General features: G+C 36.4%; 1 protein-coding gene across 7 annotated transcripts in view; it reads left to right on the top strand.

The window, feature by feature from the left end:
* Heph (polypyrimidine tract-binding protein 1 heph) overlaps nucleotides 1-14,871 on the top strand; it is a 394,763-nt gene that overhangs the window by 42,524 nt on the left and 337,368 nt on the right. The window contains exon 1 of one of the 7 annotated variants that reach the window (XM_072902186.1): nucleotides 777-1,548. The exons of 4 other annotated variants lie outside the window; for them this stretch is intronic. In XM_072902186.1, coding sequence (XP_072758287.1) covers nucleotides 1,468-1,548 — 81 coding nt within the window. In that variant the 5' untranslated portion in view covers nucleotides 777-1,467. Of the gene's footprint in view, nucleotides 1-776; nucleotides 1,549-14,871 lie in introns of those variants that run through there. 2 more of the 7 variants (XM_072902192.1, XM_072902200.1) reach the window with 2 other exon arrangements.

The following is a 14,871-nucleotide window of genomic DNA, read 5'->3' as shown; positions in this document are numbered from 1 at the left end:
TCCGTTATTATCAGAGTTAATCAATTACGAGCTAATTATCATTAATTGTTACAATTACATTAAAGAATGATCGCGAATATTTAAAGTATGCGAAGCGAGCTCATGCTCCTACCTGCTCGCTCGAGTGTGTCGTAGGAATGCGTGCGACGTACGTGTGATGAGTGACAAGGTTACGCCGTACGGACGTACGAATGACGTCAAGGTTACGGCGCGGCGCGGCGCGACGCGGCGTGGTGTAGTGTTGACAACATTCCACAGTACGCCGTGAGAAACAGATAACGCGTAACCCGATCAATTTATTATCGATATAATATTTAACGTTATAATATAACGTTTTAAGGCTGTACGAGATATATTCATCATATATTACTTGTCATTTTTGATCGGTTGACGTATCATCGCGTGTTTTTGGTTACTTTAATCGCTTACAATTAGTTCTATTGTATTATTTGTGTACTTATTACTGCGGATTCTCTTGATTGGAAAATAATTACATCTAAATGGGTGAAATATTCAAATATTCAAAGTATCTTTGAATCCAAGCATATTTAGAGAAATAATTATTCAATATATATATATAAATTTATAATTTATTTTCTACGTTTACGAAAATTGTCAATAATGAGAGTAAAATCGAATTATTTCCTGTAATATATATTTATTAAAGTAAGAATCTCGAAGAGAACATATTTAATTTTAACTTGTTAACTTATATATTTTAAATATAGTCAGATTATATTTTATTTCATCAAATATATTTCATTTCACGCTTTAAACTTGTCGTTGATTTAAATGTGATTTGCGAATCATTTTCATTATTGAGAACGTGCAGTGATATACGAATCGAGTGTGGTTAAAGTAAAAATAGATTGATTTAAAATAAAAATAATCTCAACTGATACATCGATTATTAGAATTAATTTAAAGAACGCATATACACACAAGAATATTTCGTGCGCATTTATTATCATAAATGTTTGGGAGTGACGTATAACCTAACGCTTCCAGCATATACCGCGCTATTGTTTATAGTAGCGTCAACTTAGTCTAGTAGAGTCATTCGTGTGGCGAGGCTCAAGCGAACAGGTACACAACACACTCGTCGTATTATATTACATACCTTTCGAGATGCAATTATTATACATATTTATCTTTAACTCTAACTTGTATGTTTATACGTTATAGCGCGAAATAGTAAAATTGTTTCAAGATATAAGAGCACGTGTACATTATTCATTAGCAGGAGATTAAGTTATATTGTAATGATAAGTGGCGCGTAATACCAGTATCGAGTGAGTCTAATAGTGTTTCTGGATTTCGTCACGATATTAGATTACCAGGTTATGTTAAAATTACTCGCGATATTATATGCGATATCGGAAGTGCCGTATAAAGTGCGTCACGCGATCGATTTTTGCATTAATTGGTGCGCGTACGATTAATCGTAATTAACCGCGAGTGAGTATCATGGAAGAAGCAACCAAGAGTCAACAACGGAGGAGGAGGTGGCCCGGGGGTGGCATCGGGCAACGGCGGAGCAACCATAGGGTGAGGAATTTGTAACTTGATGTAGTATTTGTTAATTGTGAAATTAATTGCTTCGTTAGTAGTAATCTATTCATATTACAGTATGCATGTTGTGTGTATAAAAAATACTCTATAAATTTCATTTTAAAATATATTTAGAAAATATAATACTTAATATAAAATGTTTTCTAACTAGTATTTCTATATAAATATTTATTAAATATTTTTACTTATGCACACATTGCGTATAAGTTAAAATATTCAAGATTTATAATTAAAGAATTATATAAATTGTTTAGATATAATTATAAAAAAAATTATTGTGTAATTAAAATTTTTTATTTAGTCTATATTTTAAAAATTATTCATATTTTAGACATTTTAAAATATAAACTTTCATGATTTTTGTTAAATAAAAATTTAATTTTTGAACAAAAAATAAAATATTTACATAATTAAAAAAAAATTTCTAGAAATTACAAAATTTTAAAAAATTAAATATATAATAAAATATGTACGTACAAATATTTAACACAAAAATGTCATGTAATTTCCTCACATTTCCTTTTAATAAAATGTGACAAATAAAAATGTAATTCTTGCATTAAGAAAAAAAACAAATAATTTATATAATTTATATAAATATATAAATTATTTATTTGTGTAAGAATTAAATTGTTATTTATGTAAATATCATTATGTATATAAAGAGTAAATAAAAAAATGTAATTGCGCGCAATAATCATTTTTTTGAAATAGGAGTTATATTTTACGTGTATGTATATGTGGATATATTGCTTTATATATAAAATTTAAACATATTTGTACTTTTTTCACACACACACACACACACAGATCACAACGTTGTATAGTAACCTCCGCTGCTACGGATCTACGCTGGTGAGTTTATTAAATAATTTTTTATTTTATAATCTGGAGCGATATATATAGTTACGAGAATGACAATCCTGCTAATAGATATTTACGAGAAATTATATACGAGAGGCAGAATATACGTATACAAATATAACACGCAGATTTAGCTGGTTTCGGGAAAAAGCGTATGAAATATTTCTTATATAACTCATTTGTCTTCGTAGCCGCAACATGCATTAATTTTTGCGATATCTACTAAAAATTATTTCGCGCACACCGCAATTTTTCAAAGTATTATCTTTGACACGGCCTTTCATAATCCGCTATTCAGCGCGAATTTAATTACAGTTTAAATATAAATAGCCGTCGAGTGAGAAGGAGATTTTGATGGACATTACAACTGGTATTGTGTGTAGTGGACTAATAATATTCAATCCGGTAGAAAGAGAAGCTGGGCGGAGCGCGTTTGAAGTACGTGTATTGTTAATGTATTGCGTAATTAGGTGCATTGCACAGTTAGGAACGGTAGAAATTCGGTTTTGCGCAAATTTTGGCCACTGTGCGCGCGATATTCAGCAGGCACAGGCTGTACTACGTTAAATCCACGCTCTACGGAATTGTGTTGCTCTCTTTGTTGCTCGGGATAACTAACAGCCGCGTTGATGCGGACGTAGTCAAAGTTATCGCGCGGAGTATGCGCTAAATGTTTGATGCGTGACCTCTGACCTCGTTCACCATCCCGAGCTGATGATGATACGCGTCGCGCTCGTGCGGAAAATAAAACAACAGAGAATTCTCTCGTTGTTGTCCCGTGTGTACACGCAATCGCCCAGTTCGCCATCTCGGTTAGCTTGTGGGAAAAATTCATCAGAATGCGAGAGCCGAAGAGCGCTCTCGAGAGATCGGAACACACATCCGGCGATTAGGTTTTATATCTCTCATGCAAGCGAAAAAGTTGACTCCGCGTCGGTTTATTCCAGCTCCATGATCTTCATCTTTCTGTCATGAACGTAAAAGACACGCGGTAAAGCTGCAGGGAGGGATTATGGAAAACTTGCTGAAACTTGCGGCCACTTGCCGTGATTGCAGGCTACCGTTGGCGCTGCAGTTGTGCTTCTTTTTCACGACTTGGTGGATTATTTACGTTCCGCACGGGTTGTCGGCTATCTCCTGTCTTATCCTCTTGCTTTATGCCGAGAAGGGGACAGATGGAGGGCGCAGGTGTAAGCTCGCCGCAAGTTTTTCATTTCTCAATCTTTCCTCGAGCTCCAGGCACTTTATTATTTTCGGGAACGTAACGCACGCTCGTTTTCGACGCTCGTTTTCGCGAGATTGCGCGACTCTTAATCAATTTAACGTTGGGAATTTCGACAACGCCCACGGCGTACATACGCGCTTATCCGATAATTGCAATCGCTAATTGACGTATATTTCGGATTTATATATGTATACATATATAAACGTGCTCTTATGCGCTCGTTTATGCACCGACCGCCTCGAAGAGCTTTGACGGCCCGCTTTCTGTACCGTTGTTTCATTTCGCTGCCTCCGGATCGACGCCGCCTTTGTCGTACATCCGCGCACCGTTTAATTACGGACTTGGAGAGAGCTACGCAACGTGTATGCTCTCTCGTTCGCCACTTTGTCCGCCATTCGCCCACCGCGATCGTCCCGACACAATCGTGAATCGATCGGCTCTCTTCTTTCAGCGAACATTTCGCTCAACGTTATAAACACAATAAGATGCGTGCAAAGTTTCTCAATTTCTACGCTAAGAAAAGTCTACGTTAGTATTTGATAGCGATTCTGCGATTCAGATTAGATTCTCACATCTATTTCTCACCTCTGCGAATGATATTAAAAAAAATAATAAATTAATTTTCTTTAAATTTTAATTTAATCTAAATAATACCTATAGAAATGCGTCAATCTTTCTCAATGCACTTTCTGCCCTGTTTTTAAAGGAGAATAATAGCGAACGTTAATATCTTTTTTATATCAACTTGGCGTTAGTCCTACAAAAGCGGACTTATCGTCGTAGGTCAGGTTCAGCTCGGAGAAACCTTATCGTACTTCGGTAAGGTACATATCGCGTTTCGTGCGGCAAAAATATTCGCGCAGTCCTTTGACAGTAGGAGGAAGTTGGTAGTTTTTGCGGTACGGAGAAGCGCGACGAGATGGCCGAACACGGGACTTTTTGCCGTCGTCGCGACAGAGAATATTAACACGGAGCTTTGTCGGGGAAAAGCCGCTCGCGGTTACTGGCGATGACGATGGCGATGGCGATGGCGATGACGAGGGCGGTAAAGAGAGGTTTGGGTGCGAGAGAAAGAGGCGTGCAAGGACGAGGAATAATAGTAGCGTCCTCGGCGGTTTTGGACGGCTGCGGTTTCCTCTGCAGTTTGCAAACCCTACCTTCCTCCCTTCTATCGCTTTAGCTTCTCCCCCGCGGTCGCACCTGTCGATTTCGTTCGGCGAAAAGCTACCTGGTGACCGCATCGTCTTTTAGCCTTCCGTTTGCCTGGCGTATTCACAGTCGCCGACAGTTAGTTTGTGTACATTCGTTTCGTTAACTTTTAGACGTTTCGTAGCTTTCTTTGGAAACGATATTGAAGCGCGGGAGGAATGCATTTCTAGAAGCAAATGAAACTTTTCAAGTTGAATATCGGCAAAAGAGATCATTGCGATGTAAGGTTTTTGCAATATGACGTACAGTATATATTCATATATATTATATATGTATATCACACAAAATTAATAACGCATCTTCAACTAAGAGCTTACAAAATATTATTAACTCGGCGGTCAGTTCAATTTAAGTGCATGGTAAGTGCAAGGGAGGTAAATCATATTTTAACCCTTTGTGAGGCTAGAAAATCAAGAGAGCAATTTGAGGAAAATAAAACTATGTAAAATTGTATTATTTTTACTGGGGGGGGGGGGAGGGGGCGTATAAGATGCAAATATTTCGTGGGAAAACTAATGTTTATTTCAATCGCAACTTATACATTCGGAATTTTAAAGAGGAGATATTCAACTACGAGAATTCCTCCTTCAATTCGGATATAGAGCCGAGTCAACTTTGGCCGGTCGTCTTTGGAAAAGATAAACGATAATGAGAAAGAAAAGCGAAGGAAGGAAACGATCGTGTGCGTCACCGTTCCAACGGGTTGGAGGGAGGGAGGGAGGGAGAGGGGGGGGGGAGAACATTTCTCGCTCGAACGGGACAAGAAATAGGAGCCCCGCTAATTGTTGGAATAATGAACAAAGTTCCTACCGCGCCGCTTCTCTTTGCAGTTATTCCAGTCGCGTATACACGCGCACCTGTAGTCGCGTCGTTATATCAGGCAGGGTTCTTCCTCGCTGTCGTCGTCGTCGTCGTCGTCGTCGTCGTCGTCGTCGTCGTCATCGTAGTCGTCGTTATCGTCCGTAATCCTTCGGCGCTGCCTTTCATAGCTCGCCGAGGCTTTTGTCCTTTCAGAGAAATCCGAAAGATCCACTTTGCCTCTGCTCCTTATTGTTAGTCGCGGCTTACAAGTTGCGGAGTGTTAACAAGCCGAGCTCTCGAGGCCGAGAAGGCAAATTAACATCGGTAAATCTGTCTGCGGGCGCTCTTTCATATCCTTCGATCATTACGATTTGTTATCGCGACGTGTCAAGCGATGGTGAACGCATTTCAAATACAGACTATTGAAAATAATCATTTTAATATATATAATTTTGTTTGAAATAAAATATTGTTCCGACGTATATTTATTTGAAATGTGACAATTGACATTATTAAACAATAGTTTTTAAAAAAGTATCAATATATTTTATTACTCATATAATGAGAGAAGTAATTATTTTCGTTGTAATTACTTGAAATCTTCATTTCATATATATAAATTCATATATAAATACTTTTTAATACTATTATAATATCTATCTTTTGAATATTAAATGATATACTTTCGATTTATGTAATTATTAAAATCATGGGATATATTCAATAACAATAGCATATAAATTTGTTTTCCAATTAGATAAATGCTTTAAAAAAATAACGATGCGAAGGTTCAGTTAAATTCGTTCATTCAATTTCAGTCAATTCTATTAATTCTTTCAAGATGTAATTAAAGTTTGAAAATTTGAGAGAGAAAAAGGGGAGAAAGAGAATATTGTTTATATTTCATATTTCCTACAGTTATAAAACAAGAAAGAAACGATCCGTATTGCGCAACGTTATTCCATCTTCATGCGTCTTTCTGTTTTGCATACGTTTGCTTGAATTTGTCTTTATCGTAGAATTGCAACCGTCGCGTTACACTACTCTCTCGCGATACATTCGTTCGCTACGGAAGCTACAAGAGGCTAATGTCGTTCCTGTTACATGGTTGTTGCTCGCACGTATTTCCACTGGTGGCGGAGACGAAAGATCGTTTCAATTATTCAGTGCCTGAACCCGATGCATATCGAGGTGGTTTACGTCGTAGATACTCGAGCGCGACGCGAGATACGACTTTCCGACAATTCTCGGGGTTGGATATGAAGTTGTGTAAATTCAAGCTGACAGGAAACTTTACAGATGTTTTGCAATGTTACGTTGTCTAAGCCTGAGTTTTCGAAAGCGGCTTTTTGACGCTAAGAGCATCTTCCGTGCACACAATAATTTTGCTCCGCGAAATGCAATATTAATGTAAATAAATATATACTGTGAGTTTTAAAATATTTTAAAATTTATTCGAAAAAATTGATCTTTATAATATTTTCGCAATATGTATATTTGAGAGAAGATTAAATTTTTTTATGATACCTGTTAAAATATCGCGAATTTTCTGCGTCTCTTTTAGGAAAAAATATTTTTGCAATGTTTTTCCAGTTATTTTTTAATACAGAAAAATTACTAAACAACTCTATTCATTTCTGCATTCTCTCGGCGATTTTGCGTGTCGGCAACGTTCTTTAACGCGCTTTAAAAGCCCACGGTTCTCTCTCTCGCATATAACGGCGCTTTTCCTCGTGCCGGATAAGAAAATACGCAAAACGGATATCGAAAGCTCGCGAAACGCCACGGGCTAAGAGAGAGAGAGAGAGGCAGTTGATCGGTCGTGACGTGTTCTGCCGAAAAATCGATTGTCCCTCTTTTCCCCGATCCATCCTCGTTTTTCCAACGAGACCCGGGTTATTCGCTGCGGTGAAAGCTGCGGACAAAAAAGGCGCGACAATTAACCTCCCTTCCGCATCGAGTGACCGAAAACGCAGTCTAGCACGAAATACACGTATACGTCGGTTAGACGAAAGGAGAGAGACAGAGAGAGAGAGAGAGAGAGAGAGAAAGAGAGAGAGAGGGAGCAGAAAACGACAGAGAAAAAGAAAAAAAAAAATACAACGCGAATGGTGAAACAGGAGAGCAAGGGAGTGACTCGCGTGGAGAGTCGGGTACGGGTTGGATTGCATCGTTGCCGGAGGCTTCCGCAGCTTCGTTCACCTCTCGATACATGACATGTAAATTCGTGCTGCGGCGAAGCTCACCTTTTTCATTCTGCATGTTCGCTTCCTTTCACCGAACCTTTTCCCTGCGTTTTATACCACTTCTCCTCTCCTTTCTCCTCTCTTCGTTGCATTTGTCTATGAAGAGCAACCCGATATACTCGTGAATGCACTACGTGACTCTTGTCTCGTGGCAAAACAAAGCTTAAACAGCGATCGCTGTATAGTCTTTTGTGCGTGTTCGTTTGCAACTATGTGTTTTGGCCTCTAATAGTTTAAAAGTCCGCGTATACTAGTTGTATTCACATTCCTGTCGCACTTTCTGTCAAGACAGTCTGTCTTGTGCATCGATTCGCTCTTTCCTCACATCCTCGTGTTGAAATTAGCAATTTCAATTTCTAGTGGGAAATGGAAAATATGAATGTTTAAATTTGAAAAAAAGCTCAAACCTAGCTCGATAACAAAATTAATTAAATTTATTGAATCTCATTTATTTAATTATCAATGCGACACAGATTAGGGAAATAATTTAACGTTTCGCGAAACAATCCAACGAGTCGCGCATTAGACAATTTTTCCCACAAATACCGGAACTTCTGTTTATCGCTCGCGTCGAAATTCTCTTTGCATTTATACATAGAACGAGCAATTCTCCACGAGCAATTTTTAAGTCCTGGTTTTCGGGGTCACGAGTGCTAGATAAAGAGATAAAGAGAAAAGAAGAGAGAGAGAGAGAGAGAGAGAGAGAGAGAGAGAGAGAGAAATCTTTGTCAGAATTAGAGGTAGCGAGATTAGAAGGTAGCTTGGATATTCGCAGACTGCGAACCGGCTCACCAGTCGTCATACATATCTACCCATCTCTACCCTTGGATTTTCAAATATTCATTTTCTCATACCGGCCGCCCAGGAGTGCATCTGCTCCCTCCCGATTCGACGGCTCAGCCGCTGTTCTCGTCGGGAGGGATGCAACGAATTACGCGGTAATACTATAACGCTTATATCTCCCCCAGGCCCGACCGTATTCTAAGAATTGTAGAGATGACCTCGCGAGACTCCTCCGTTCTCCAGAATGATATTATGAAGGACAATCGCAAAGCGTATAACGAGTAGCAATACTTGTTGTGGTGAATAAAGTAATTTAGAGATATCTCGACATGCTAATATAAAAATAACAATTTTAAATTAACTGAAAAATATTGTTACGTTTCACAAGTTGACAGCGATATTTTATACTTTATACAATACAAAAGAGTATATAAAACATAAACCATTGAAAATAAATTCACTTGATATTTATTATGGTATAAATTGCTCTTTTTTTATTACATTAAGGGATGAGAAAAAATTTCGACATTTTATATAATACTGAAATAATATCTTTGTTGAAAATAAAATTTGGGAAATAAAAATATTACATTTGAAAAACGCAAAGTGTGTAATAATTTTCGTAAAGTCTAGTTGCGCGTACACAAATTTATCATATAATTTTCGTAAATCTACTTTTGATTTTCCATAACATTACCAATTTTGTCTATTCATATCACTACTTGACATGAAAATGCAATATATTTATCAACGTTTCCAGCTTTCACAATGTTGCTAAATTATAACATTTTTCAAGCTCTTATACGTCTCTCTTTTATATGTGAAAATGTTTCTAAACTACCTTATATCCGTTAATTTGATCAAATTTTCTTTTTGAAAAGCTTAACTGTAATCCTAGCTAGAATGCATTCATTAGGATTCTAATTTTCTTTTGATTTTTCTCGATTGATTGACTTCATGTGTCGCTGCAGGCATATCATGAAAGAGGGTATGCTTCGCATTGTCGAACGTATAACGAGGAGCAATTTTTGTGCAGCGACGAACAATATGTCGCATTAACGTATTGTGCGTGACATCGACTAGCCGACGCTGTCACGCGACACGCCGGTATCGCAATTCACGATGCTGCTGCGCGATTTACATCTCGTGAAAAGGCGAATTTTGACGTATTTGAGTCGCGAAATCAGGAACGTTTTTATCTCATCGCTGCTCGCAATCTAAAAGTTAAGCGGTACAGGAGAGAATTAAAAATTACTCTGGAAAATTTTTCTTCCCGCGTAACGTTACGATATAATCTCTTTCGGAATTACGAAATTTGGAGGTCATACTAATCGAGATTTTAAACAAAAAAAATATTAATTATAAAATTTATTTTTATTCTATTCATAATTACAAAAAAATACTTTCGCATTTCTCTCATTATTTTTAATTAACGCGCAATAAAAAATACAATTTTAATCAATGTAGAGAGAATTTTACCAGACTCTATGGACGAGCCGAAAATTCTCTAGTGTCGACAAACATCCCTTTCTACAGGAAATTGACACTTTACCCAGTTGGTTCGAACTCGAATGAATTCGTAAGTGTCCACGCGTTTCCTGTACACCTTCACCTCTCTCTCTCTCTCTCTCTCTCTCTCTCGGAACCTTTTCGAAAACAATCATTCGCTCGCTGCGCAAATAGCAATGGCGGTTTGGTTGTTCTCTTCAGGACTTATTTGCCTATGCAAATCGCCAATCAACGGTGGTGTTTCGTCCCCTTTTTTCTCGCAGTTTCAAGAGGCATCTACGTTTCTGATGAAAAAAAGAAGGAAAAATGCGGATATATCTAAACATTGTCATTGACGTAAATGATCCTTCATATTGAATAAATTTTTCGATTTTCTTTGTGTCTTTTTCCCTTTCTAAGCCCCGCGTTTACGCGCGGTACCTTTTCTCACGATTCTTCCAACGAGCTTGAAAAAACATACACATTCCACGTGTACGTTTTTTTTTTCTCCCGTGCGTTTCTGGGATCCTGCCGCGTTCGCGCGCGACGCCCTTTAACTCAAACGGTAGTGCATTTTTCACGTCAAAGCGCGTTTTTCATACGCACGTGACTAGAAGCGTAAAAACAGACTGGAAACGCCCGCGCGTTTTTCAAGTATTGTCGCCGGAGACCGCGACAAAGGCTGAAATTACAATTTAAGCTCGTCGCTGGAACGCGCTGGAAAAGTGTGTCCCGGGAGATAATTCGAGCTTGAGATAGCGGTTCCGAATAGCGCCTTCTGGACAAGCAGATCAAGCCTGGGCAGATGTGAACCAATTTTTCCGTAAAAAGGCAAGCATTGTGTACTCTTGCTTTATCTTTATTTTATAAAATAATTTTTATTTATGCGAGGAAATAAATATGAATAATAATATCATTATTGAGCCATTACACGTATAAAGAAATGAAATTTTTAAAATACACATAAAATATAGAAGAAGAAAATATGATACACATTACACGTTATATACTATTGTATATCCCTCTTTATTAATGTATCGATACTTTGAAATGTATCACCGAATGTGTTTCGTTGAATGCGATATTTGCACGAGATTCCCATTTGGCGCGATCCGCGGATTTTGAATATCGCATTAGCGCCAGGCATCTCGCGAATCTAATTCCAAAGCCACGAAACGGCATGGCTTCGTAGTCGCGAACGCCGCCGGCGCGGCGGAACTCTATTCATTAGCAATGAGAGGAAAGTGGATTAAGCATCGACTCTGTTTCGAACTTATAAAGGACACTATCTCGGTGTATTAAGCGCAACGGAATCCTATTTCGGATACACAGAACGCCATTGTTTGCCAACGACACAAGTTATTTCATTGCGAGTTACACAGTCATTCTGTCACTCTTGCATTCATTCCGCTAATCGGAAAGAAGCGAAAGGGGAAAATTTATTTAATAAAACATTTATTATAACGTCACTTGTCGATGATGAAAGTTGACGTTTTTCACTGCGTTTTTTACATATATGCCTCTGAGAGCTTTTAACTATTCGTTGGCTTCTGTATATTTCGAGGATGTAACAATATTATTTTTATCATTTTAATTGGCACGTTTACATAGTTTCAAATTATCCAAGAATTTAACACTTTTCTGTTTTATCGTGCTGTTAACTAGTTTTGCGCTCTAATTGTAAATCGAATTAAAATGTCTTATCGACTCAATCGAGTTAACCGATGCGAAATTGAATAATGAGAAAATTAAAAACTGTACTTGTCAGTTGTCAAATTTAAGAAGAATAAATTGTTGGTACATATTTGTTTTTTGACGGTATTTTAACATTTTACTTTATAACTTATATTGCGTGTAATTAAATCACGGTATTGGCACGATATACGAAATATATTAATTAGCTGCTTGTGTGATTTTGACTATTTTTTAACTAGTTTCTTATCTTCGTATCGAGAGCGCAGATTTGCGCTTCTGAAGCGCCGGATATATAAGAGACGCCAGCAAATATTTGCGCGAACGTTGATGAAAATATGTGGCATTTGAGTAAGACGAGAAAGAGAAAATACGAGATGTCGTTCCTGTAATAACGAAATAATATTGCTGGGAACAATGTTGTCCGGCTAAAATTTAATATAACATTCCCGGTCGCCTCTTCTTCGCAGATATATTTGATTACGAAGAGCATTCTTTGTTCGCAATCTCACGCTTGTTTTTCAAGCTACTACCAGCCCGGAAATGTGATATATATTTTGTATATGATAATAATTCTTGCAAGGAGAAACATCAGTCTAATTAAATTATTAAATTTATATCATGTAATATTGTTATTTTATATGGGATATTCACTCTCTGAAGTATTGGCATTTATAAATTAATCTGTGTATGTGTATATATAATTTTTTAAATCAATTTTTTTTTATTAAAAAATAAATTTAAAAATTACAATCGCGAATATCGTTACACTCTTGTTTGTACGTATCTTATTCCATCATGACGACATTCATGAAAAATCTCTACAATAATCCACGCGGAGTCTCAGATCTCGCGGATTTAACATGGCTGTTAGCACTTTTCATCCTTAGGAGAGACACGACGATATGGTCTCGCCGGTCGGTGATACACTCGGAAGGTACGGTATGTTTGTCTTGGTTTCATCATCGTTGCATAATCATTGCTCGTGAGGACGAGATCATCTCGCTCGCTCTTCTTGGCATAGAACGGCTTTTTCTTCCCTTTCTCTCTCCTCTGTGATATATCCGAAAACGGATGGAAAATGGAAAGAAGACAAACAGCGGTTGCCTAGGGCGGATGATTAATTTCCCCGAGCGCGCACTCTTCGCGCCACCATAGTGCTTTCACCGACAAAATCGGGAGCTGCATATTTTATATAAACATTAACTCGCGTCGCGTGGTGAACTTAATTTCATTATGCCTTTCGTTTATTAGCTTCTCCCTTGCAGGGTGTCTACTCCCTGGAAAAACATGGAAAACCGGGAATATTTAGGGATTTATTCTTTTGTATCTGAAATCCGAAAAATCCGGCAAGTCTCATGGAATTTTTTTGGGATTCAGGGAATTTTTTCCAAAAATTTCTTTTTTCACAATTTTGCTTTTTATTTTGTAAACAGTCAGCCGTGTATGTGAAACTGGCGCCTCATTTTGTAGAAACTCATTAATTGTTGAGTTTTTGGCTTTATTTTTCAGTTGTAGAGTTTTTGATAAAATATTAAACAAATAATAATTGATTATTAAACAAAACAAAAAAATGGCGAGACAAACTGATTGTGAAATGTCAAAAGTTTACTGCATCTTGCTTTGACAATTTTTTTAGCATTTCTTATCAGATTTTAAGCGCTTAAAAATTCTATATGCAAAAGTTATTAGAATATTAATTAAACAATTAAATTGTTCGAGATGCCGGACTTATAAGTATTTAGACGATCTTATCTTCGCGCTCGTCTATAATAAATTAATTATACATCTGTATAGAAAGCGTCATTAATGCTTTTACAAATGAATGTATCCACACATCAATACATTTATATATTTTGTATATACATATATGGAACTAAATTATAATTATAATTATTTATAGTTTTATATATTATATTATTAATGTATATATATGTAATCTACTATTATTATCTGTAATTTAAAATCTCTATAGTTCACACTAGAATGCCTCACAAACATCTATTCATAAAAATTATTAAAATATTAATTAAAAATTAGATTATTTGAGACGCCGTATATATAAATACCGAGGTGAAACTACGTTCGTGTTTCGTCTATAATTAATTGTGCACATATACATACTATACAGATGATAAATTATTTGTTAACGATTGTATATTTATTTGTCGAGTTGTTTGCATTAAAATTTGAAATTGCAATAATTCTTCATAAAACATAATACTCGTATGTAATATTCATATATATATTATTGAATAAAAATATTAAGCGCGTATATTTTGTATATAATATATATTTATACATTAAGCAGTATATTATATATTCTAATTTTTGCTATAATATTTTCTCCATGTAAAAATTTTTATCATATTATTTCGTGGCGGAAGAAAAAATATAGAGCGGTAAGATGTACAGCGCGAAGCGTGTATTACGGGGAAAAAACAGGGACGATTCTCAGAATTCGTCGACGAGAGCTACACGCGCCTATCACGCACACGCAGTGATGTCAGAAAGAGCCACTTGCTCCGTATGCTACCAGAATCGATTTATAATCATCACTACACTATATCTAATAATTTACATCAGACTATTGAACTATATAATGTATCGAGTGCGTGCTCCGCGAGATATTTTCCGATCATCTACAAACAATTAATTGTGCATATATGTATAAAAATTGTAAATTATGTATATTTTTTTATTGTTTATAAATGATTACGCAATAGTTTGATATTTAAAGATTTTTGAATAATTGCAATATTTCTTTAAAATATAATATACGTATATAATATTATTGAATATATAATATTGAATAAAATCATCCTGCTATTTCTTTTATATATGTATATGTACAATTAGTATATTCCACGATAATTATTCTATAATTATTCTAATTTTTACCGTAATATTGTCTCCATGTAGAAATTTTTATCATATTATTTCGTCGCGGAACAAGGAATACGGAGCAGTAACATGTCTGTACAGCGCAAA

This window comes from Anoplolepis gracilipes, chromosome 11, assembly GCF_047496725.1.
Source record: "Anoplolepis gracilipes chromosome 11, ASM4749672v1, whole genome shotgun sequence".
NCBI lineage: Eukaryota > Metazoa > Arthropoda > Insecta > Hymenoptera > Formicidae > Anoplolepis > Anoplolepis gracilipes.
Note: the sequence above shows the minus strand (reverse complement) of the source record. Positions and strands in the feature narration are given on the sequence as shown.